Consider the following 25,430-nt stretch of genomic DNA (forward strand, 5'->3'; position numbering starts at 1 on the left):
ATGGCTCTGTACTCAGAATGAACTGGAACTTGTCAGAGGGTATATGGGATGCTCAAAATTTAGCACAGTGAATGAATGCAAGACAAGTATTATCCTCTGTACTAACCCTCCAAGCAACTCCTGTATTACTAATTGATTGTTTCTAATTGTAAAGGAGAGGCATAGAGTCATGACAGGTTCTTGAACCTTAAAAGATTAAAATACTCATATATTTGTAATTTAATTTTAGAGTATGACATCTGAAATGACTTTATTTCTATATTTCCACAAAAAGTAATTGTTATTCAAGTGGAAATCATTTAAAAATGCATTTTTATAGAATGCTTATAAAAATGTATAAATTTTATTGTTTACTATAGGATGTCTCTGAAGAGAAAAAACTGCTCTATGAGAAGGTTGGTCAGAAGTGTGATGAAGGAACTGAATTAACTCATAAAGGGGTTAGCGAAGCACAGGGAGACCTCAAAGCTGGAGGTCCCATAATCAAAGAACATAAAATATCTGAAGGTTTTCTGATATCTCTGAACTCTTAGTAATGTAGATTCATTTGCTGATCTCTTTTTGAGAAGATAGAAAATTATAGACTCTAGGGATTCTGTAGGGTCTGCTAACTTTAATGGTATTGTCATGGTTTGTGGAAAATGCGCTTAAAATAAGTGAAAGGGGCTGGAGAGATAGCACAGCGGTGTTTGCCTTGCAAGCAGCCGATGCAGGGCCCAAGGTGGTTGGTTCAAATCCCGGTGTCCCATATGGTCCCCCGTGCCTGCCAGGAGCTATTTCTGAGCAGATAGCCAGGAGTAACCCCTGAGCACAGCCAGGTGTGGCCCAAAAACCAAAAAAAAAAACCAAAAAAAAAACCAAAAAAAAAAACAAAAACAACAACAACAAAACAAAACAAAAAAAAACACCCCCTTCCCCCCCAAAAAAAACTGCCTCTGGTCATAAGGTTTTGGGGCCGGGCAGTGGCGCTAAAGGTAAGGTGCACCTGCCTTGCCTGCGCTAGCCTTGGACGGACCACGGTTCGATCCCCCGGTGTCCCATATGGTCCCCCAAGCCAGGAGCAACTTCTGAGCGCATAGCCAGGAGCGTTACTGGGTGTGGCCCAAAAACCAAAAAAAAAAAAAAAAGTGAAAGGTTAAATCTTATTGGAATTTTAATGAGTATTGATGTTCATACTTTTTGTGTAAATAAATGCAGTACGGAGGCAGAGAAATAGTGGAGCGGGTATGGTGTTTGCCTTGCATGCAGCCAACCCGATTTCAATTCCTGGCATTTCATAGGGTCTCCTGAGCCTGCCAAGAGCATAAAGACAGTCAGAATCCAGATGTGGCCACACACACACACACACACACACACACACACACAATCAAACAAAAATGGAACTTTGTACTTCACCTTGTCTACTTTTATTACAGCCATAAAGGAAAAATACCATTTTTTTTAAAAACAGTTTGTGTATTTCATGATCTCACAGTCTTCCACAGAATGTATGGTTAATTACCCCTGGCTTTCAGCAATCACCCAAGGCTGGGAGGTGGGGAGGGGACATTGATGAAAAATATCTTCTATACAGGGTTGCTTGACAGATAATCACTTAGGACTACACTTGTGTTGATCAAATAAATCTAGGAGTAAGTATTGTAATGGTACTCAACTGCCAAACACTTTCCATAGCTTTGATCAGCAAATTGTGAAGTAGGTCAACATTTATTTTTAGGATGCCACATTTTCTAAAACCTTCATCCCTTTCATACTTTTTTCCTATCACCAGGCTCTTACTTGGGCCATCCATCTTTCTAGACTTAATTGAGTATTTTTGAGTATTTCTGAAGAGTTTCCAACTGAACATTCTAGGAGAAATCCATGGCATTCTCCTGGCTGGCTTCAAAAACTCAGATTCCACTTTAGCTAGGTGACACATTGTCAAATAATGAAGGTTACTTAATTAATTTAATTAATTTTTTAATTAAGATTACTTAATTTCTGCATGAGTTTGATGTGATGCCTAATTGAAGGATATAAATAGACTGAGAAAAATATTATTTGGAAACATTTTGTGGAGGGGGTGAGTTTGAACTGTACATTAAAAAAATGGTGAAGAGAGAATGCCCCCCCCCTTTTCATACAGGTAGCAACATGAGGCAGACATTTTGTGAGTTGCTGAAAAGAATCACACTGGTTAGCAATGTGGGAAATTACAAGAGATTAATTTATGAATTCGTAAAAATATAGGTCCGTGATTTCAATAGATGATAAGCAATATATTAAGAGACAAACAGAAACTAAAGAATATTGAGCATAGGAAATGAAAGTTTAATATCAATGCTGAGAATGACGAGGAAAGGAAATACTAAAGATGTTGTGTTGCTGGAAAATTACCCAAGGGTAGACAGAGTTTAAGAAACATAGAAATGGGGCTGGCGAGGTGGCGCTAGAGGTAAGGTGTCTGCCTTGCAAGCACTAGCCAAGGAAGGGCCACGGTTCGATTTCCCGGCGACCGTATAGTCCCCCAAGCCAGGGGCGATTTCTGAGCACTTACCCAGGAGTAACCCCTGAGCATCAAACTGGCGTGGCCCGAAAAACCAAAAAAAAAAAAAAAAAAGAAACAGATATATAGAAGAGTAGGAATCCTAGAACTATTTGGATGGGCAAATTATCTAGACTAGTGAATAACTGGATTTGGGAAAGCAATATGTTAGGGATAAGAACATGGTCAATGATTAGTACTAGAGAAGGTACAGTGGGTGTACTTGGCTGTCACTCCAGATTGTGTTCTGAAGTGTATCCTTTAAAAGGAAGTGTCTGTGATTTTCCCTACGAACTCCCTGCTTCAGTCGAAATTTGGTCTGGTGCTTTAAGGTTTCCAATTAAATCATTCTTTCTAGTTTTAAAATAACAAATTCAATGTCAACAAACTCATAACAGTAGGAACACACTGATGGATTCTGAATTCAACAACCTTTGTGTTAATTTAATAAACTTTACTAGATAAATTGTATTGAATTTCTGTTAGGTGCACAGCGACAGATTCTAAGTTTTAATGATAATCGAAACAAAGACTCTATGCTCATTGATACATGTTATTATAAAATGGAAAAAAGTAGCTAGGTTTGTTTATAAAAGTTGATTTACTGGGGCCAGAGCAATAATAGTACAGCCAATACGGCATTTGATTTGCAATGGCCAACACAGGTTCAGTGTTGTCTAGCATCCCATATGGTCCCTTGGGTCTGCTAGGAGTGTCTTCTGAGCACAGAGCTGAAGTAACCCCTGCAATCCTCTGGTCATGGCTTCTAAAACAAAACAAAACAACAACAAAAAACAGTTGATTGCCCTTACTCTTCATTTTACTTAAATTTGAGACTACGCCTGACAACATATAGGGATTTTTCCTGGTTCTGCACTCAGGAATGCTGGCCAGCTAAGGGGGAAATAATATAGAAAGCTAGGAAATGAATCCTAGTTTGGTTGCATGCAAGGCAAATGCCTACCCTCTGTACTATCACTCTGGCCCTTCCTTTACTCTATTTGCTTTTCCCCCTTTCCTGCTCCAAGAACTCATTTCTTCCTGCCTTCCTTTTTTTTTATTCTCCTCTCTTTCCCACACCCACCTCAACTTTACTTTTTATTATGTGACATCTATATTCATAGACACCCTAAATAGCAATCTCTTGGAGAGAATATATGACTACTTTCTAATAAAAATGCCTTTAATCCCATGGCTGATTTCTCTCTGATTTTAATGTTATCACAAATTTACTCCCTGTTCAGCATCTCTTATTTTAGTTAGAAGGAATATAATAGGACTTAACCAAAAGGACGTGAATCAATTGCTAAAAAGATAAAAAAAAAACATCTATATGATGATCCTTATTTGCTGAGTCAATGTTATTTTGGTCATTGTTTGGTGTATCTTTAGATATTTCTATCTTATATACAGTCTCCAATAAATCATTTGAACATTTTACCTCATATAATTATGATCTTTACTTGAGTACAGGTGAAATTTGGCAGTTATTAAACACCTTTATGTCCAGATGCTTTTTTATCTATTTTCCCCTCCCTATGTTTAATCCTTGTACCTCTCATCCTAGACCTAGATCATGGGTTGTTGATGTTGTTAAAGTAATCTGACCACAGAATTTTATTTGTGGCAACTGTTAAATTTCATCCAATCTCAAGCGGTATTTCCCAGTTCTTGTTTAAGAAAATTGTCTATATCTAGTGAAAATAAAATATTCTAAATATCTACATTCTCACACTGAGATTTATACATAATACAAACGTAATGTGGGATGTTCAATATTCTATAAATAATGGTGCTATTTTTAATGAGAATATTATTTGTACATAGAGGTTTTGAGATTAGATGGACAGCCTTCCAATTATGATAGGTTGACTGCTGAATCAATAGATAATTTGTCCAAATCAGAGGCATAAATGACAGGGTTGTTGCAACTGTGTGGCATATTATTGCTTTCTGTCATTCTGATTGTTTTGACTTCCCTAACAGCATTTGAAGGCCAGGCATTTGATTAGCTCTCCACATGTTCAATATATTAGAATCACAGCAATTCAATATTTTGAAGATTTCTTATATATTTAACCCAGTTTGCCAGTGATTTTGAAAAAAAAAAAGAAGAGTTATAGACAAATGCCTTCTTACAGCTATTTCCCACATATTAATGTCCTGCCTAAAGCTAGCATGAAATCAGGGATCTGATGAAAACACCGACATGATAGATTTATACTTTCAGGACCTCCATGAAAGACCACTTGCATCGAATTATGTGTCGAGAATGGATTTTTAGGCTGGGAGGAGGAATCATTGTTGAAAAATAGTCCATTTTAAAAATGTAATACTAAAATTTAGTGTTCCTTACTTTTTGTTTTATACATTAGGGCATTGACATCATTTGTGTAAAATTTAACACAGAATACAGATGCTCTACATATATCTTTACTAGTTCATGCCAGATGAGTGGTTTTGATATAGTAAAAGAGAGAGGGAAAGAATAAAATGATTGGCTCATATCTAAAATAGAAAGACCTTTATATTTCATAAAGAAGCAAAGATAAAGAGCATACTCTTTCTTGGAGTTTCTCAACGTAAAATGTATACTATTGCTTTTTTCTATACCTTCTGTTGAAGACCCAATTTCTTTCTTAAAGACTTACTTTTTCTACCCTGTTATTTCTCTAAATAAAGCCATTTTAAAGTTTATTAAGTAAAGGAGGGTTTAAAGTTTTTTTTTGGGCCACACCCGGCTCCTAAAGTTTTATAATATAAAAATAAAGTCAAATATTCTGTTTTTCTACAAATAAAACATTTCAGTTCAACCTTTGTGTGGGGTTAGACTGAAAGTATGAAGTGTCCCTGGCAGCATGTGTCATTTTGGCATAGCTGACTTGAATTGGGACCCAGACAAAGGGGAGAGCAAAAGATCCTCTGATAATCCCAATCAGGAAATTCATTCTCTTCCCTTTCATCAATTCATGTCTAGATCTCTCTAAAATGTACCTTGTAAAATAGTGCTCCAAGGCTAAAACAAATAAAGTTGAATAAACACACTCCTCCCTAGCACAACAGATGGCAAGTAGCAAAGCTGCTTGAAGCATTGTGAGAGAGCACTCCTGCTCAGCTTTTGTGTTTAATAATGGTACTTATTAAACAGTTATTTCTATTCTAGAATTTTTTCTGTTGAGCAAAGATGAAGAAGGCAATTGGGGTCTAGATCCAATGAAGGTAGAAAAGGTCTATGGACAGTACTGACAAAGTCTAAAATCCTGAAACCTCTGTGATAGACTTGGAAAGAAACATACAAAACTGTGTAATCACAGAATTCTAGAATTTTAGAGTGGGAGATGGCTTAGAGATGTAATGAAAAAAGTTATGGGCTATGAGTCTGGACTTCCTAGTCAGAATCTGATGATCTGACTGGGAATCTAGACTTTTCCTCATTACTGAGTAGAATGAATAAGTGTGAAAGGAGAGAACAGTAACATTAATGGAATCACCACTGATAGGGAAGGTGTTACCTTTACCAGACAGAATTTATTTACAATTCTTGTTAATCCCACAAAGTACGCATTGATTAATTTTTAGTGAAGAGAAAACCCCAGCTGAATAGCAGTGTTCAGTGTTTCTGCTAGAAAGTCCTAACAATTTCCTCACCACAAGGGGGATGTGAGGTTTGTGGATCCTATTTCCCAGTTGAAGAATTTATCTCTGGTCCTTCCATGCTGCAGGTAATAAGTCTGGAGTTAGAAGTAGATACTAGATTATTTAGGTAAATATTGACAAAGGGTGTCTACTACTGTTTCTTCAGCCCAGCCAAGGTACAGAATAAGTGAATAGCTGACCTATGATCACACATTTTTGTTAAATTAACTAATCAGTTTACATATTTTCTCCTTTCCCTTATATCTTTTGTTGATGTTGTGACTTTGGTATCTCTCCCTCTTCTCTCTCTTTTTCTTTCTCTCTCTTTCTCTCTGTCTCACACACACACACAAATACTTTGGCCATAGTAGTATCTGTGAATCACATATTAATTTGCAATGTTCACAGTGCCTTGTGTCTATGTAGCGTGGTGGTGGTGGAGTGTCACATTTATGGCTACTTTGCTTGCACAGTTTTCAGTTGTGATGCTGTCAGAGAAGGAGCCACACCATTAACTTATGGTGCTCTGTCCCGTGGATGTGGTGTGGCTGGAAATCATTGCAGGATAAAAAGAACATCAGACTTTAGAATGGCTTAGATAAGGCTGGGTGCCTGCAGTGACACCAGAATGAAAATCAAGACCTTAAGATAGCAAAAAGTGCTTTGTTCACTATTAAATTGAGCCTCCCATATATTTTCTGTTAATATATATAAATTGATGATGTTAAAATAAAGGCAAAGTCTTCTTTTTTCTCTGTCAAATTACATTTAGTGCTCAAACTTGTGGATTCTGATAAGAACAACCAACTATGGCTTCCAGTTGATTTTCTAGAAAATGAAATCATGAAATATGCTTATAAAGGGCCAAAGAGATAGCACAGATGTAAAGCATTTGCTTTGAACACAGCCGAGTCATGGCGGATGGTGGTTCGAATCCCAGCATCCCATATGGTACCATGAGCCTGCTAGGAGCAATTCTGGAGTGCAGAGCCAGGAGTACCCCTGAGCGCTGCTGGGTGTGTACCTCTGGGTGTGACCCAAAACCCAAAACAAACAAAAAAAAAGAGAGAGAGAGAAATATGCTTATACATGGAGACTATTTTAACAGTGTGAATTGAGTCAGAGGGACAAAAATAGACATAGATAGTCTCACTCATCTGTGGGATATAAGAAAAATAAAGGACAGTATGGCAATAATATCTAGAGACAATTGAGATGAGTGCCACAAGGACCAGCCCATGATGTGATGCCACACAAAGTGGTGGATGCAGTTGGAGTACTGCACTAACAACTGCTATGGCAAGGGGAGGAGGAAAAATAGAAAACATTGGTGGCAAAAAGTTACACTGGTGAAGGATGGAGTACATTCTATGACTGAAACCCAACTTCAAACCTTTCTGTAACTAAGGTGCTTAAATAAAGAAAAAGAAATAAATAAATATTTTAAAAATAAATAAAAGGGCCTGTACATGTGTCAGAGCTAGACTTCCTACCTTGTATGCATGAGTTTGATCCTTGTTGTAATCCTTCCTTGGATACCAGAACTGCAATATGGGGAAGGGTGGGGGAGAGAAAACCAAACAACATGAAGAAATAAAATAAATTTCCTCAACTATCTTTTTCATTCTGAAAAGATAAATTTTCTTTCTAGCAATTCTAGCAGGGTTTCCTAAAGTATTTGTCTGATAGAAGAAAGTAGTAGCTAGCTGGTTGGGTTTTTATTTATTTTTTTTCTGACTGTTTTATTTATTTATTTTTGCTGTTTTTGATTTTGTTTTGTTCTTTTGTTTTGTTTTGTTTTGTTTTCCTTTGGTTGTTCTTTTTTTGTTGTTCTTTTAGTACTTTGTTATTACTGCCTACTGATTTTTTTCTCCCTTCCTCCTTCTAAAGGGAAATTTATAACACTTAGACTTCCCCTAGATCCCTTTTATTTTCTTTGTCTTTTTCACCATTTGCTTTTGTTTTTATTTTTCTTATCTTCTTTATCTTTTTGTATATCTCCAAAAGAATCACATTACTGGAATCATCTTGTTCAGCTTCACAATTTGAGAGGGAAAAGTCGATGGTACCAAGACCAGACAACCAAATTAACATTTAGTGGAAATAAAAAATGATCAGATTTGAACACCAAACCCATAGTCAACAACAGAATCTATACCCAATTTACAACAAGCTGTACAAGTGGGGAACAGTTACACTAGCATTATAGTGGGTAAAGGGGAGATATAGGGGATGTACGCTGGGAACAGGGGTGGAGGGAAGACAACCCTAGTGGTGAGAATGCCCCACATTCATTGTCACTATGTGCCATAAATATTTCTGTGAAATAATTGTAATTCACTTTGAACAGAATAAAAATGAAAAAAAAGAAAAAGAAAAAAAAAGAAAAAGAGAACACTATGACAATGATAAAGGGAAATGGTCAGGATGTACTGTCTGAAAAAAGATTCTATAAGTAAGAGTATAGTAAACTACAGGACCAAAAAAAGCCTCTGTCACAGAGGCACAGACCTGAGTGGAGGAAAACGGGGGACATTGGTAAAAGAAAATGGACAAGGTATGCCTGAAATTCATACCTTGGTGGTGGGACAAGGTATGTCTAAAATGCAAAAATTAAAATTATTATAATTCAGAGACTAAAGAAGTGAAATGAAAAAAATGAGGAAAGATAGAATTGAGGTCTAGGTTTGTTGAGCTCATGGATTAATGCCTGATTTGACAAAATAAAAAGAAAAATGGAGAAATACTAAAAAAAATCCAGGTGAACCAAAAATAGTTTCTATGGAGTTTCTAAATCAATTTTTTCAACAGCATAAATACTTTCCTAATTATCCTGACTTCTGTTAATGCCTTTTATTGTTTCCAGCACACTGACATCATGATTGATTGTCCTGCTAACCTAGTGAAGAGGACAGAGGATATATTATGCTAACCATTGTGCTTATGAGAAAATGCAGACATAAAAAATAGGCAAATTGTTACTTCAGAATTACAGAGCCTATTAATGGAAGACTTAAAGAAGAAAATAAGAGTCTCCTTTGCTTTGTCTCTATGATTGGTTTCCAATTTATTTAGCCCATAATTTAAAAGTATATAAAACTGACATGCTGACCTGCAAGGCTTTATTTTTTTGCATAAATTGAAATGTTGAATTATGATTAACATTATTCATGCAAGTATACTTGCTTAAAGAAATTAAACTTTATAAGAGAATGAACAATCTTAGTGAGTGGTTTTGAGTTCCTAAGTTTTAGTCCCTTGCTTTATGATTCTTAGGTTTTATAAATAGTTGGGGGGGTGTAGAACCCAAATTAATTTTTTTTCTTTCAGTGGAAAAATATGTGAAAATCTGGCAGTGTTCAGGGTCCCAGGATTGATTCCCCTGATGGTACTTGGGAGGCCCAAGTGGTGCCAAATATTAAATCAGGGTCATTTGCATAAATGGGAACCATATTAACTACTGAACTATATCTTCAGCCTTGTATGTGTTTGTGAGTTTGTGTATGTTTGTGTGTGTGTTTCATTAGTTGATTAGACCCAAAAGATTTAGAAGCTAGAGAAACCCAGGATTGTAGATATTACATAAAAAGGATCTCTGACAACATGGTGACATGGTATGCTAATGACATCAAAAGTCTCTGCCTATAAACCAAAATAGATTTGGCAAGTAATCATAGGCTGAAAAGGCTCTTATAAAATAGAGTTGGTATCTACAGCTAGTTAAATCTTTACACCATGGACAAATGTGGGATCCATTTCCATAGTTCTCCCAGAGCCTCCTCTGCTATTTCTTGTCTTGCTAACTTTCTTGTTGCCCTCATTATACATGCACCATCTTTCTTCCTATTCAAATTTTATCCCTTGGGTAAGGTTCAGCAAAATTTCCCCACTCCTCATTAAGATTGATTAACCTCCTGAAATGCAACAGCCAAGGGAATGTTTACCAGTCTCTGAATACTTGGTACTATTGCTCCTTAAGCAATTTGGTTTATTGCTGAGGAGCATCTTGAGAAGAATATTTTGTGTGTCTTCTATGATGTGGCTAATGATCTAAGGACCAAACCCTGTGTGGTTGCAGTTTCTGTTTCAGTTATTGACTGATTCTAGATAAGGTATGAATCTCCTGTTACATTTTTCCTTCAAGGAATTGACCAATTTAATCTTCCTATGTATCTATCTGTGGCAATCCCAGTTTTAATGGTAAGCATCTTTATTCTACCCAAAGGGAGGATTCACTTATTTAATACATAAAATTATAGAACTCCTGGGGCTAGAGAGATAGTACTGTAGGTACTATCTTGCCTTAAATGTAGCCAACATGGGTCAATCACCAGCACCTTATATGGTTCTCTGAGTCCTGCCAGGAGTGAAAACAGAGCCAGGAATAAACCCTGAGCACTATCAGGTGTGATCAGAAAACATATATGCATGTATACATACATATATACATACAAATGGGAAGAATATATAATTAAAATCTAAATGAGAGACACATATATTTATATTTGAATTTAAATATATACACGAAAATCTACATTTTAATCTAAATGGGAGACACACACATATATATTATATAGTAAGGTATAAAATTAAAACATGATATATATTACCTGTATCCTCACTTTAATCATCTTGGAATTTATCTTGTAACATCCTTCCTTTAATTATATCTTTAATATTTTTTCAAAGAGATTTTGGGGGCTTAAAAGTTTTGTTCATTAAAATATTATATTACATCATGTTGATCTTGGGGGCTAGAGACATAGTACAGTGGCTAAGACACTTGCCTTGCATATGTCCAACCTATATCCTTTCACAAGACTTTAATATGTTCCCCCAATCCGCTCCAGGAGTAATTACTGAATTCAGAGCAGAAATAACTTAGTATCATTGTGCGTGGCCCGACCACCTAAAAATACCCTGATATATCTTGATTACTTAACTAGTGCATCCGTAAATTTTGTTTGTTTTTCTAGTGAAGAACAATACATAACAATAATCTTAGAGGAGAAAAATGCATTACTTAGTAGAAGTTTCAAGTAAATAACTAGTTACAAATATTTTGCTTTGTTCTGCTTTTTTTTATTTGCTATTTATAGGCATAGGGTCAATTTTCTTCATGATCTCAAGCTGTGAGCTGTTTAATATTTATCTAGCCTTCTACTACATGACAAATACAATTAAAATATATTTCTGATAAAGAATCTCTTTTAGTTCTGATTAACAAGAAACAATGGTGTTCATGACATGCCAGCATGCAATTCTGAAATGTAGGGGTTTAATTTATATATATATATATATACATATACTTTAATCAATTTAGGAGAGATGTGTCGACATCAGAGAGAAGTATAAAAATTTGAATTTCAAAGTAAAAACAAGCATCCTTGTTGTAGTACTTAATGGTTAAATATATGAAAAAAAGGCAAGAAAATAAATTTTATAGAGATTGTATAGAAGTTGAATATGGGCATATGTATAAACATTCAGAGAATGTATTGCATTTTATCAATTATAATCTTATTTTAATGAAAATCTAATTAAGACATTCATTATATTTGTTATATATAGAAAATAATATTTTAAGAACTGAATGCTACAATTCAACTGTGTTTTTTTTTTATTTGTATCTTTAATCATTCTAACTTCTAATTTTCTGTCAAATTCTTTTTGTTTTTAACAGACTGGAAGGAAAGAAAAAGGAGATCCTCTAAACATTGCTATTGATAAGATGACCAAGAAAACGAGAGATCTAAGAAGACAGGTATTGATTTTTTTTTGTTTGTTTTAAATTTTTAAGTGAATGGTACTTGGTGATGACTCCCAAAGCAGTCCAATTGCAGACTATCTTCTTAGAGCTGATGTCAGATTTTTGTACTTTGTAACCTCGACATATACACATTATCTGCAAGGTAAAAAATGCCGAGCAAACAGATATGACAGCTATAAAAGAGTGATGATGCCAAATGGGTGGCAGCCTGCTAACATTTTAGGCACACTCTTACCAATTGTGTCTTAAGGAATTCATCCACTTCTCCGTCTGGGTTTGAATTTTTGAGATCTAGTTATTCAAAGGCCTCGTCACTGATATCTGCTGCTTATTTATCAAATTCCAAAATCATTAAATCACAAAAATGTAATGTTCAACATTTAATCTGATGGCCTATTTGAAATTTCTAGACTATTTTATCCCCCATTTGTTGAGAGGGTTAACCTTCAGTTATTACTGGATTTTGGGACTGTATATAGTGTTAGTGTTAAAACCTGGGTTGGCTGCATGCAAAACAGTTGCTTTAGACTATGTACAAGTTGTTCACCAAGTGGTTGTTTGGGAAGAACAAAAACAAAGGAAGGAAAATTAGTTGGATGATTGAAATGCCTCATAGTATAATTCTAATGGGTACATATGTCTTGGAGGAATAAACCATTTAGTCAGAGTCCCCTTATAGGTTAGTTCTTTATTAGTGTTTATAATTCTGAAAATTTTATTTTATGATTCCATGCTGAGTTTTACTTTTTTGCTACTTCTCTTCTAGAAGAGATCATAACTACCAAGTTATGATAAAAATCTCATTTTGATTTCTACCTGAGGGATACTTTATGGTAGCTTTTACATAAAACACTCTTATTGATTCATTGTTGACTGTTGATCAATTAGATCTATTTCTCCAGAACAACACCTATTTTAATTTCTATATGTGGAGAAACCAGATTAGCATTGCTGCATCTTGCATTCATTCCAACAGCAGATTAAGTACATAAAAATTAGTGAGCTACCTAGGCAAGCCTGAACAAGGATCATCTTACAAATGGTTTTAAGGAGAGCAATGAGAATATCATTTCTGATTACTGCCTGTGAGCTTCTAAGGCTCTCTTTTCAAGGTATCATCAGAAGGTGAAATCACATGAACTTATACTTTGATGGATGCAAAGCAAAGACTTGATTTGCTCAGTTTTAGGGGCAATGTGTATTTTACCGTCAAACAGAACATTGCCTTTTCTGGCACCAGTAAATAATTCTACACAGATTTATGGCCAGTTCAGCCCTTCCTTGTCCTCTTAATCCATCACTCCACACAAAGCCCCAATATTAAGTGAAATGACGTTGTAAGAATTGGGAATAGGGTTAATGGAAAACACTAAATCATATAACTGGATACCATACTTTCATACATACCATGATTTTGTCTAGCTTTGACCCTAAACTGGCTGTGTAATTGTAGATCTTTCTATTCCCTATTCTTATTTCCTCACTTAAAAAAGGGAGCAAACCAAATTGAATCCATAAGTGGTCTTTCGGCTGTATAAGATTGAGTAGTTACAGAAGAACTACACATACATTTCCTATGCCATAGCTTCTCATGACCCCAAACTGCAAATTATTGTAAGAGCAGTGGAGCAGTCATTAGGGCTTGCTTGCCTTTGAGTATATTTGTTTCCCAAAGTAGTGACAATGCTTTGCCCTGACCTGGCCACTAGATCAATCAAGGTAGACATTAGTAGCCATAGTATCATTTTGGGGGACTTTTTCCTCACTTGAAGCTAGCAGATTTTAAGGGTGGGGTGGAGGCAATCTTAATGATTTCTTCTTGAAAGTGGGGAGTATAGGTCAAACAAGTTTGAGAACACTGCACTAGCTCATAATCCAGGAAGAATTTATGACCTTTGTTTTTTGTTTGTTTTTGTTCCTATCACTTGATTACTATATAGACCATTCTTTTGTATCCAGAATCTAACACAATTAACATTAAACACTCATGCACTTGTTATAGTTGTTTTATTGTCTTTGCAAAATAATACATAAATTACTTTTTTTCTGGTAAAATCTCAGAAAAGAATGAAATTTTTTGTGGTTTTTAAGATAGGAATAGTATAATTTTGAGGTGAACTATTTGGTAGACTCTTGATGTAAACATTTTTTTGTGGGGAAAATAATGGAAGTATATTACCCGCTAAATTTAGTTCATGCATACAAGTTCCTTTTCTGCCTGCTATTCCCAAAACTTGAGAGGAATAAAAGCAAAAAAAAAAAAAAAAGGATAATTGGTTCTTGATATTAAGATTCAACAGTTATGGCATCATTTTATACCAAATCCCTGAATTTGGTTCAAACATCTTTTTCTCCCCCAATCTGCCTTTCTAGAACAAAGATCATCCCCATCTGTTAGTTCCATCCTTACCCATATGTTGGGATATTTTTGTCTTTTTTCTCTTCTCTTCTTGCTCTCCATGTACACCTGGACTGGTACAAAGTCTTCTTTGATCTATACAGAAACTATGTAACATTTGCAGAATAAAACATGCATCTGTGTTTATTTGCTTGACTCAAGTAACCTTTGAGTATAGATTTAGGTAGCTAGTCAATCAGGTGTACAAGGTTTTACCTAAAAATCTGACCTTAGCAATAATGTACGGCCAATGGCATGTTAGTGGTTCAAATAAAGTTTCTCTGTTGCTGATGTTAAGCTACAGATAAGATTTTGGTAGAGAAATTCTAAACAGGAAACTTCAGGTATCCATGTCTACTTTCCTTCCATGTGCATTCCTTTAAAAAATATTTAGAAGAATCAAGTCACACAGAGGAACAGAAAGCAGATGAGATATTAATAAAAAGAAAAATATGTTTGGTAATGTTCATAAACACCCACTCTTTAATCTTCTACTTTTTCCTGCCAGCCCTAAATTTGGGTAGTGCCTTTCAGAAATGTGACCTTGGATTCTTTCAAAGTTCTAGTTCACAAATGAGAAAGAAGCATAGTCAATGATGATCATTATCATGGACTTTTTTAATGTGAGAAATCAGGCTTAAACTTACAGACAGTTTTTAAAAAAAATTGAGAGTAATTGAATCAAAAAAATTTCTGTTCAATTAGATATGTTTTTCTTACACTCCTTTCTTACAGCAGTGTATCCCAAGGAATTGTAGAATCCTAAAATGTGAAAAAGGTCACAGGAACCCAAGCATTCTTCAGAACTGATTGGCAGGGATTCAGCTTGCCAATTACACCCAGAAGAGTGGGCAGCATGACAGCAGAATCCTCTTAGGGGTATTTTGTTTGAAATTAAATATGTATTTAGGGAAATATATCTGCCAACTTGAAGCATTATGTCTTAATTCTAGAACTGTGGACACAGTATGACCTATGTCAGAGCTATTGTCACTGTTGTGATTCTGGAATCAGACATTATAATAATATTAGAAACAAATGCCCAAGTACCTAGTAGTTCACATGTTTTGGCACTTCCTCCAGTGGATCAGTCAGAATCGGACTATTTTCCTATTATTTTTTCTTGTGCCAACTGTGACCAATTCTAGGCATATTCCCTTCAGATTTTTCTAGTTTTTCAGAGATACTTGTTATTATTGTTCTTTTATTAGCCTTTGCTTTTTTAAGCTCAGAAGCAATTCAGCACTAAAATGTTTCCCTATGAGAGAAAAGCTAATAAACAGTAATTATAACATTGAATTATTAGGGTTTTTTGCTAATTTAAGTAACTTTATCCTTCTTCAAGCCAGTCAAGATTCTGTTTTATCCCTTTATTTGTAATAAATATCACAATAATTCAACTGTGAGATTTGTTAAGTGTCAACTTAAGAAAAGTGTCACCTTTGCTATAATTGTATAATCAAACATTTTCAGCAGAAAGCTATCATATGTAGAATGATTTTATGTTAGGATAAGTGATAGTAGAATGGATTTTGTAATAGGAATGAAAAATATACCACTGTATGACATTTTTAAAGGCTGAGTTATCAAGATTATCTTTATTATGTATCATATCTAGCTGTGCTTGTGGTTTGCTCCTGTTTCAGTGCTCAGGGACCACTTATAGCATTGTTTTGGGAATCATATAGTTGACAAGGATTGAACCTAAATATGATGCATGCAAGATAAGTGCCTCACTGCTCTACAATCTTGCTGAACTCTCAAGATCATACTGACAGAAAGAACAAGAAAAAAATCTTTCAAGATTAATAAATATTATTTATCAATAAACTTTTTCTTATACCTTTATGCTCCAATTGCATATATATAAAAGCTATGATGATAGGGATTGAGAGATAGTATAGATGGTAGGGAGCTTGCTTTTTATAAGGCTGGCACCTAGTTCAATGCCCAAGCTCCACCAGGAAACTACAGAGCCAGAAATCAACTCCAGGAGGGGCCCAAAACCCAATATATATATATATAATATATATATATGTATATATAATATATATATGTATGTATATATATGTATGTATATATATAAACAAAATAAATCAAAACTTATTGAGAATTTGTAACATCACTATTGTCAAGTGGTAAAGTACAGTATAGTTGACATGGATTACATTCTTTAAAAGTTCCAAATGCTGCTTTACACTAGAGCTTATGAATTGTCCATATCCAATTCTCATACTTGCTTGTGGTTGAGAAAAGGTGGTTACCATTTTCATTATATAGATGTGGCTATACAGGACAGAGGTGTACCCATGGCCACTCAAAGGGTGACTGTGGGAAAGTTCTAGTTTAAGCAGCAGAAACTGATGTAGGATCTTTGTTCACAGTTCTTCAACATTCTGGTCCTCCTTTGAACTAGCATATGCATTTGGATCACCTCCTTGCCAAACTACTTTGGGGAATGCAATTTCAGAAAAAGAAAGGTCCTAGAAAATGAGTAAAGGTGTTTTACGGTTTTCAAGAGCACCTTTGTTACCATAGAGTTTTGACATGTACAAACTGCAGCCAGCTGAAAAATCTATGGCCTAGTGTCAAAAATATGATTCTTGTTTGTAATATGATATCATCTCCCAGGTCTCCAGCTGTTATGGTTCATTGAATTCTCTTTTTAAAACTGCTATTATGCTTAGGTAGCTGGCTTCTCAAAGAGTGAATTACAGACTTTCCAAAACATTTACAGAAAAAAAGGGGAATTTTTCAGGCATTGAATTCTTTTTCTCACATCTGCTCATAATGGGGACAATTATTTTTAGATTCATTGTGAGAAAACACACACACAAAACAAAATTTATTTCCATACTCGATTTTTATACTTGACTTTGTATTCCTTCACATCTATTTGACCACAGTAAAAAAAAAAGCAATTGTGAAATTAATACATTGATTTCCTACAAATGGGAAGGAAAGTTTGTATTTCACACTGAAACTCCATTTCACAGCTAATAATCCCTAGAGTTTGTTCCCTAGGCCATGCTGCTGTGATAGTAAGAAGAACAGGAAATGATCATATAATAATTGAGACATGACAAATATAGAGAACATAAGCACCTCAAAGAGATCTAAATGAAAAAAAGAATTTAAGCTATCAAAAATTAGATTTGAAAAGACTGGGCTTAACAGTACCAGTAGGAGGAAGGAATATTGAATATTATTCTTTAAATATACACCTGGAATTTTATTTATGGTTTCTAGACATTTATCTACTTTTGGAAAATCCTTATACATACAATAGCCATGATTGTCAGAACATACCACAAATTTATTCATTTCTTTTAAAACACCTTTTAGATCAAGGACAAAATACACAATGTCATCAGTGAGAAATGGTTCTTGAAATCTCACTATAGGTAAACTCTTCTTTTGCAAATAGCTCAAATCAAGAAGAGGTTGACTTGTTCCAATGGTCCAGCATATGGTTGACTATTCATCCATGAACATAAGCCTGTGGAGGATCTTGTTCAACCTCTATCAACTCCAGGTTGCAGAAGAGTTCTATACCTTGATCAACATTGATTAATCAAAAATATATTACTGATAGGAGGGATCTATTACATATATGAGAATAGGAAATCATAGCTTGGTTTTGTTCTTTTCTATTAATTTCTCCATGTTCAGATGTCAAGGAAAAACGAGATGAAAAGGGAGTATAGAGCAAAATCTAAGACACAAAACCTATTCATGAAAATGAATGCTATTGATCCAACTTCTGACCCTTTTTCCTATATAAATCAATAAGAAAGTGAAAGCAATTTTGACCCTGAGCAACAGTTGCAGCCCAGCTTTACTTTACTTTCTCTCTCTCTTTTTCTCTCATGCACAGACACAAATTGCACATGAAATAGTTGCTTCGTCTAGAAGAGTCACTTTGAAATTGTTATTAGTTTTAAAATATTTGACTCAATACTAATCTACTATGTTTTATAGATTGAAATTTTGCAAGCAAAATTTTTTGAAAGATTTTTTGTTTTTGTTTGATTTGGGGGTTCACACCCACTGATGCTCAGGGGTGTGTTCTGCAGGAATTACTTCTATGCTCTGCACTCAGGAATTATTCCTGGTAGTGCTCGAGAATACAGAATGGGCTACTGGGGATCAAACACAGGTTGGCTGCATGCAGGGAAAATACCCTTCTTTCTGTGCTATCACTCCAGCTCCTGAAATTTTTTTTCAAAGATCATAATTTACACAGGAGTTTTCTTAAATAAATATTATCTGCTTACCAGAACATTCATTTAAGAACATCCCACTTAAATGAGGAGCTGGCCCGTATTGGGCTGGGTTTTCTTTTTTCAATCTGTCACTGAAAGGTAGATAATTACACAAGTTGAACCATCTTATTCTGCCCCACAAACGGAGGGGGAAATAATGGAGAATACCAAGACCAAACAGTCATATGAATATTAAGTAGAAATTAAAAAAATGGTAAAATTTAAACATCAAATCCAAAGCCAATGACAACAGAATCGATACCCAGTTTACAACATACTAGACACAGAGAGGACCACTTATAATAGCAGCCTGGGGGGGTGAAAGAGGGGGATATGGGATGTATGCTGGGAATGGGGGTGGAGGGTGGACAACATGGGTGGTGGGAACACCCTGATTCAATATCACTATGTATCTAAAATATTACTGTGAAAGATATGTAATCCACTTTGATTAAAATAAAAAAAGAAAGGTTAAAAAAAGTATGTTGTATGAAAGTGTACTACTACATTCTAAATTGGGGTGTTTCTAGAATTGATGATAGCTACTGATCACCTTGATTCTGGCTGAATGTTCTCAGTGACTGCAGCCAGCCTGTGTGACCAGATATATTTATTCCTTTGACCCCCTTCTGGGCAGAGGCTACCTTTTATTACCTGAAATGACTTCTGGCATGAGTTTTCTCAGGGGAAATTTCCATCAGGATTGCTGATACTTCTTTATCTCCCCACTTTTCATGGAGGCTGTAGAAATCTGAAATTTAGAAAGTGAGTCATCTTTCTGCAGGCTCTGCTAATGCTGCTGTTGTCACTAACCCTGGTGAAAACCTGATTACTCTAGGGTCTCATCCTCAAGGGTTTTTCCAGCTCTTTCAATGTTACTATTGATTATATCTAAAGGGGCTTCACATTGCTCTTTGTTTTCGTAGAATACTGTTCAAGGTGATGTTAGTTATAACACTATATATATACATATACATATATATTCTAGTCTTTTTTTCTTGATGGAATAAACTTTCCTGTATGTCATAAATCCATTTACTCCCCCACTATCATCCTATAAAGTAGTGTGTTCTCCACAGTAGTCAGCTCTATAAGAGGATTATATCCCATGGATTCCTTCATAATCATTTCTTTAATACCCATCAGTCATTCAGTTCAGATGACTTCCTAAATGCATGTCAATTCCATCCTTTCTCTCTACTCCTTTTGGCTCTGCTTCCTTGTATTTCATATAAATGGTGATCACAGCCTCATAAAGCTTAGTCCCCTTGATAATCCAAACTCTTTGCTGTCAGTTCACTGTAACTGTTGGAACGTATTGGGCCACTGTTCACCCATGTTTTTGTATTTGAAGTTGCTTATGCCTACAGTGCCTCCATTACGCTTTTATCTCTTCGTCCAGGAAAATTCAAAAATTTTCCCCACAAGGCTTAGTTTAAATGTCATTTTATTATCACAACTTTTACCCATTAAAACAGGGTTTATTTAGAGAACTTCTAGAGCATTTTAATATGCCTTTATTATGACATGTTTTGCAGTGAATTTAAGCTGCTTATCTATTTTGCTTGTGTCTAAGTCCTATTGTTCATTTTCCACCCTAGGGCATATACTAGTACCCAAATAATGTAATCTTGTTCCATACAGGCATTGAAGAAGAAAAAATTTCATGTCCATTAGCTGCCCCTTTCAGTAAATGGTCCAGACACAAAGTTACCTCCAGTTTAAACTCTCAAATCTCTGTCCCATTGCTTTAAGAGCTAAATTTCTTAACTGAAAAAGAGCAAAGCACCATAACAGTCATGATTACTTCCATTTTTAAAAAGCTTTCAGGCTTCTTCTACCTGGAAGTTTCCTGTTGTTAGACTGGTTTTAAAGAGTCAGTTGAAGAATTTGCAATGCAGATACACAGTTCATCTTGGGAGATTCTGATTTCATGTACATGTGATGGTGCTTCAGACTCTGAAACATAATGAGCTTTCCAGATAATTTATGATGTTTTAGCAGCTTTGAATTCCACTGCTTTTGTTTCTTTTACTGGGAACTTTCAAACCCTATCACAGTCTGTTGGGATATATATTTGAAGGTACAGGAAACCCTCCATCTTTCCCTATTCATATAGACTTGATGAGAAATGTCGGCTTCCCAGACACAAATTTATCTGAATAGAAAATAGATGATCTGATTGTTCTCTCGCCCTTTTAAAGAACATGACAGCTTTGGGGGCAGGGTCAAGATGTAAGTGAGGTCCTAAGATTTTAGGGGGTACTAAATAATGCAGCAATCAAAATAAAAATTATTTTATATAGCATTAGGAAAAGAAGAATTAGTAGCCCCAAATTCTTTCAAAATATGATTAAGCAGAATATTTAGATAATAAATAAAAATGGAATTAGTGATAAGACAGAGCTGAACCATATTGAAGTCTAAAGCAAAACAAACAGTCGGCAGCATTGATTTTGTCATCCAGCATTGCTATTTTGTTTATGATGGGCTAGTCTTTCCTCTAAATTGGCTTTGCTGTACAGCTTCTATCTGTTAAAAGACTTTCCTATACTTGCAGAAGGAAAAAGCCTCTCCCCTCTGAGCCCCCCCCCCACCATCTCAGTGTCAGATGATTTTTTTTTCTTCCCTACCTTTGTGGCCAAAGGGCCAACTTTTAAATTTTATGATATGACACTTGGTCCCCAGATTTGAAGTCCTATTTGAATTGTGTTCTCTTTTAGGTTGTCTTGCACCAAATGCATTTCTTCTCACTGTTTATCACAGTGACACGGACTTTTTATGGCACTCTGAAGTGCTTCAGAGAAAATGGAAAGCATTTTAATACTGCTGATTTACTCTTTCAGGTCTACAGTAATTTCCTTACTGCCTAATTATAAGACCTGGTTTAATTTACTCTACACATAATGTTTACTGAGGCACATATGGTGCCACATTTCAGGAAACTGTACCCAGAACAAGTATTTTTGTCAGGCAGGAGCATGGAAAATGACTTTAATGTACCAAAAAAGAAATGTTAAGAAATGTCATTGTATCAAGGAATGCCCCCCATCCAACCCAGTAAAAAAATTAAATAGGAAAAAAATATAACTCTCTCTTTGGGCAAAAGGGATATTGCACCAAGTAGGTACTTTTCTTGCTTATGGCTACCAGGGCTTGAGCCAAGATACCACAATACCTTAGGAGTCCTCCACACACTGCCAGCAATGCTCCCTGAGCACAGAACCAGGGATAAACTCTGAATACCACAGGTGTAACTCTTCCCCCTCATACAAGACCAAACACACACACATCCACACACTTGCTGTAACTTGAGGAAGAATACAATATCTTCAAACTTTTAATTTAATTAAATGTCTTCAGCTTGAAAGGGCTAGTATGCATAAAGGTTTATAGTTACACTCAAATTGGGAAGAGGATTGTGGAGTATTTGGAAAAGCTGGAAGATCGGGAATGAAGACAATATATTATGGACTTATTTTTATACTCCCTTTGAACAATCTGAAGTAAAAGATTTAGACATTTTGGGGCTCCTCTGAGCAACATTCAGTACTTAAACCTGGCACTAGGAGCTTTGATACCATATGGGGTGCCAGGGATCCAACCATAATTCAAGTTTCTATCCACTGTCCTATCACTCTAGCCCCTAAGACAAATGGGGGGGGTCTCAGAGTTTTTTTTCTTTTCTTTTCTTTTTTTTTTTGGGGGGGGTCACACCCGGCAGTGCTCAGGGGTTACTCCTGGCTCTCAGCTCAAAAATTCGCTCATGGCAGGCTTAAGGGACCATATGGGATGCTGGGATTTGAACCACCGTCCTTCTGCATGCAGGGCACATGCCTTACCTCCATGCTATCCCTCTGGCCCCAGAGTTCTTTTTCTTTCTTTTTTTGTTGTTGTTTTAAGACACTCATAAATTGCTCCTTACATGCTCAGGGGTCCTATGGGATGCAGTTTCTAACCCGGGTAGGCTATGTGCAAGGCAAATGCACTACCCACTGTGCTATTTGCTCAGTTTCCCAGTCTAAAAGTTGTTTTTCCCAAGCAAAATTCTTTCTCTAAAATATGTATTATATTGGGGCCAGAGCAATGGAACAGTGGTAGGGCGTTTGCCTAGCACATGTCCGATCCAGGATGGACCTTGGTTCGATCCCCAGCATCTCATATGGTTTCTCAAGCCAGGAGCAATTTCTAAGCCCATAGCCAGGAGTAACTCCTGAGTGTTAATGGGTGTGGCCCCAAAACCAAAAGTAAATAAATAAATAAATTAAATTAAATACTTATTATAAGCGTTCTCTTAGCATTTGGTATCTTAAAAATATCATTTTAAAATGCTAAAATTGGATACTTTGTCATTATTCAACAATCATTAAATTGTCAACAATCATTAAATTGTTGTTTCTGTTGTTTTGACCAAACCTGGCAGTACTCAGGGACTGTTCGTAGCCTGATGCTCCAGGAGCTGTGTGATGCTGAGGAATTGAACCTGGGACTCTTTCATGCAGAGAATGCATTATTATTCAATGAACTATGTCTCCAGCCAGAGACAAAAATTGATAATTCTGGTATTAGGTTGCAAAACTAATGTTGCTGTTATTTTTTTTTGTGGTTTGTCTAAATTTAAAGCTCAAATAAAAACCTTACTAAACAACTTGCCATATTCTATAACTTGAGGAAGCTAGAAATCTAGTATCAGTATAATTATTAGCAAATATTGTCATCACTTCACAGGCATTTGGTTCACCTTTTCTTTGTGCTTACTGCTAAGAGTGGAGACACTCAGCTACTGCCTTATGATTGAGACAGCTATGATAACAGTGCCCTTGATCATCTGAGCCCTTGATCCCATTTATACTGAGTTATGTATAAAAGTCTAAAATATAAGCTGTCATGAAACCATGGGAAATTGTTCACTGTCCATGACATCTTGTGGTCTATTTCTACAACAGTTCTGCAAAGGGGACATCACTATAAAAAAATAAATAGGTTTGTGTATGTTTTGTTTTATTTTGTTTCATAGAGAAGATCAATATTATTCTGACAGATAAAACATCTTACACTTAAGAACCCTAGTGGCTGGGGCCAAAGAGATAGTATGGAGGTAGGGTGTTTGCCTTGCATGCAGAAGGACAGTGGTTCAAATCCTAGCATCCCATATGGTCCCCTGAGCCTGCCAGGAGCGATTTCTGAGCTTAGAGCCAGGAGGAACCCCTGAGCAATGCTGGGTGTATTCAAAAAACAAAAACAAACAAACATAAAAAAAGAACCCTAATGGGCTGATTCTGAAGCCTTTTCTTTAACTCAGAGATTCTTAAACTTTTTCTACTTGTGAATCCTGGTAACACAAATAATTCAACACAAGACAACACTTCCAGAAACATGTCAGGTTCAGAAAGTGAATTAATTTTTGGTTGTTACACACTCAGAAATTTTTATTATTGCCTAATTTTTGTGACTCTCCCATATTCAGTAACTCAGCATTAAGAAGCTAAAGTTTAAGTGACTAGACTTATTAAAGTTATACATGCCACTCTTTATTTATAACTTGTAAAATTTTATGAATGGGAAAATTAAAAGGTAAGTTCAAGTAAATAGTTCTTGAGATTCTTAATAATCATCACAATAGTAGGTTTTCTATCACACAATCTCTGCATTTATTTCCATAAATTGTACATATCTTTAGTCCCTTGTAAGGCAGAATCAAGAATGAGATTTTGATAATTATTTTTCAAATTAATTAAGGGGTCAGGATTAGAAGCAGAAGTTGGGGTGGTTGATATTTAATTAAATGTAGGTCAAGAGATTAGAAAATCCACCTGGAATATATCAGTGAGAAATAGTTGAAAAAAGCATTCCAGAATATTTAAACAAAGGCCACTGGGGCCTAATAAATACATTTAATGAAAGATATATTGAGGGGGAGAGGAGTTGAGAGCATACATACTATGCTCAGGGCTTACTTATGGCTCTGTACTTAGGAATCATTTCTGGCAGGCTTGGAGGACTGTATGGGGTGCCAGGAATGGAACTCCTGTTAACATAGTAAAGGCAAGTTCCCTATCTTTGGCCCACAGAAAGAAAAACTTAAAAGTTGTTGGGGCCTGAGAATTATAGTTCATAAAGCTGACACAGATTTGATCCCCAGCAACCTATATGGTTCCCAAGCCACTCCAGGTGTGATCTCTGAGTACAAAGATAAGGTTAATCTCTGATTATGGCCAAGTATGACCCAAAGTCACCTACAAAGATAGAGAAGTATCATCTAGAAAGATAATACAGTTTATAAAGCATTTATCTTGCATAAGGCTAACTTGGGTTCAATTCATGTCACCACATATGATACTCTGATTACTGCCAAGAGTGTTTCCTGTGAATAGAACCAGGAGTAGGCCCTGAACACTTCTGGTATGGCCCCGAACCAAGTAATAGCTAAACTAAATAAATAAACAAAAATAAAACATAACATTTATTCCAGCACTTCTGTAATAAAAAGGACTTTTCTGATTCAAATGTAAGCACTTGTCAGGAGACTGGCTGAATAAACAATGCTTGTTCCATCTTCTCATTCCCTAGTTAGTCACTCAACATTCCATTTTTTTTCTGTGAAATATTAATGCAGGACTTTCTTTTATTTTTAATGTGATTCTTTCCATTTCAGCAAAGATCAAGCTGCCTCACATAGCTGCTGTGGCAACTCTGAAAAGCTGAAAACTACCTTTGGTCAAAGCATGCTGGGAACACCAGGCAGTTGAGCATGGTGTTGGGAGGAGTCGAGGTTGCAGAGCAGGAGGAAGTCGACACTAATGAACTATGTCTGATGGAGCAGATTTACCTGAG

The 25,430-nt window shown here is 35.7% G+C and overlaps 1 protein-coding gene across 3 annotated transcripts in view; it reads left to right on the forward strand.

The window, feature by feature from the left end:
* Window positions 1-25,430, forward strand: part of CTNNA2 (catenin alpha 2) — a 1,246,345-nt gene that overhangs the window by 937,938 nt on the left and 282,977 nt on the right. For all 3 annotated transcript variants that reach the window (XM_049784907.1, XM_049784908.1, XM_049784909.1), the window contains exon 8: window positions 11,847-11,927. In XM_049784907.1, the coding sequence (XP_049640864.1) occupies window positions 11,847-11,927 (81 nt within the window). The remainder of the gene's footprint in view (window positions 1-11,846; window positions 11,928-25,430) is intronic.

Source organism: Suncus etruscus, chromosome 12 (genome assembly GCF_024139225.1).
Source record: "Suncus etruscus isolate mSunEtr1 chromosome 12, mSunEtr1.pri.cur, whole genome shotgun sequence".
NCBI lineage: Eukaryota > Metazoa > Chordata > Mammalia > Eulipotyphla > Soricidae > Suncus > Suncus etruscus.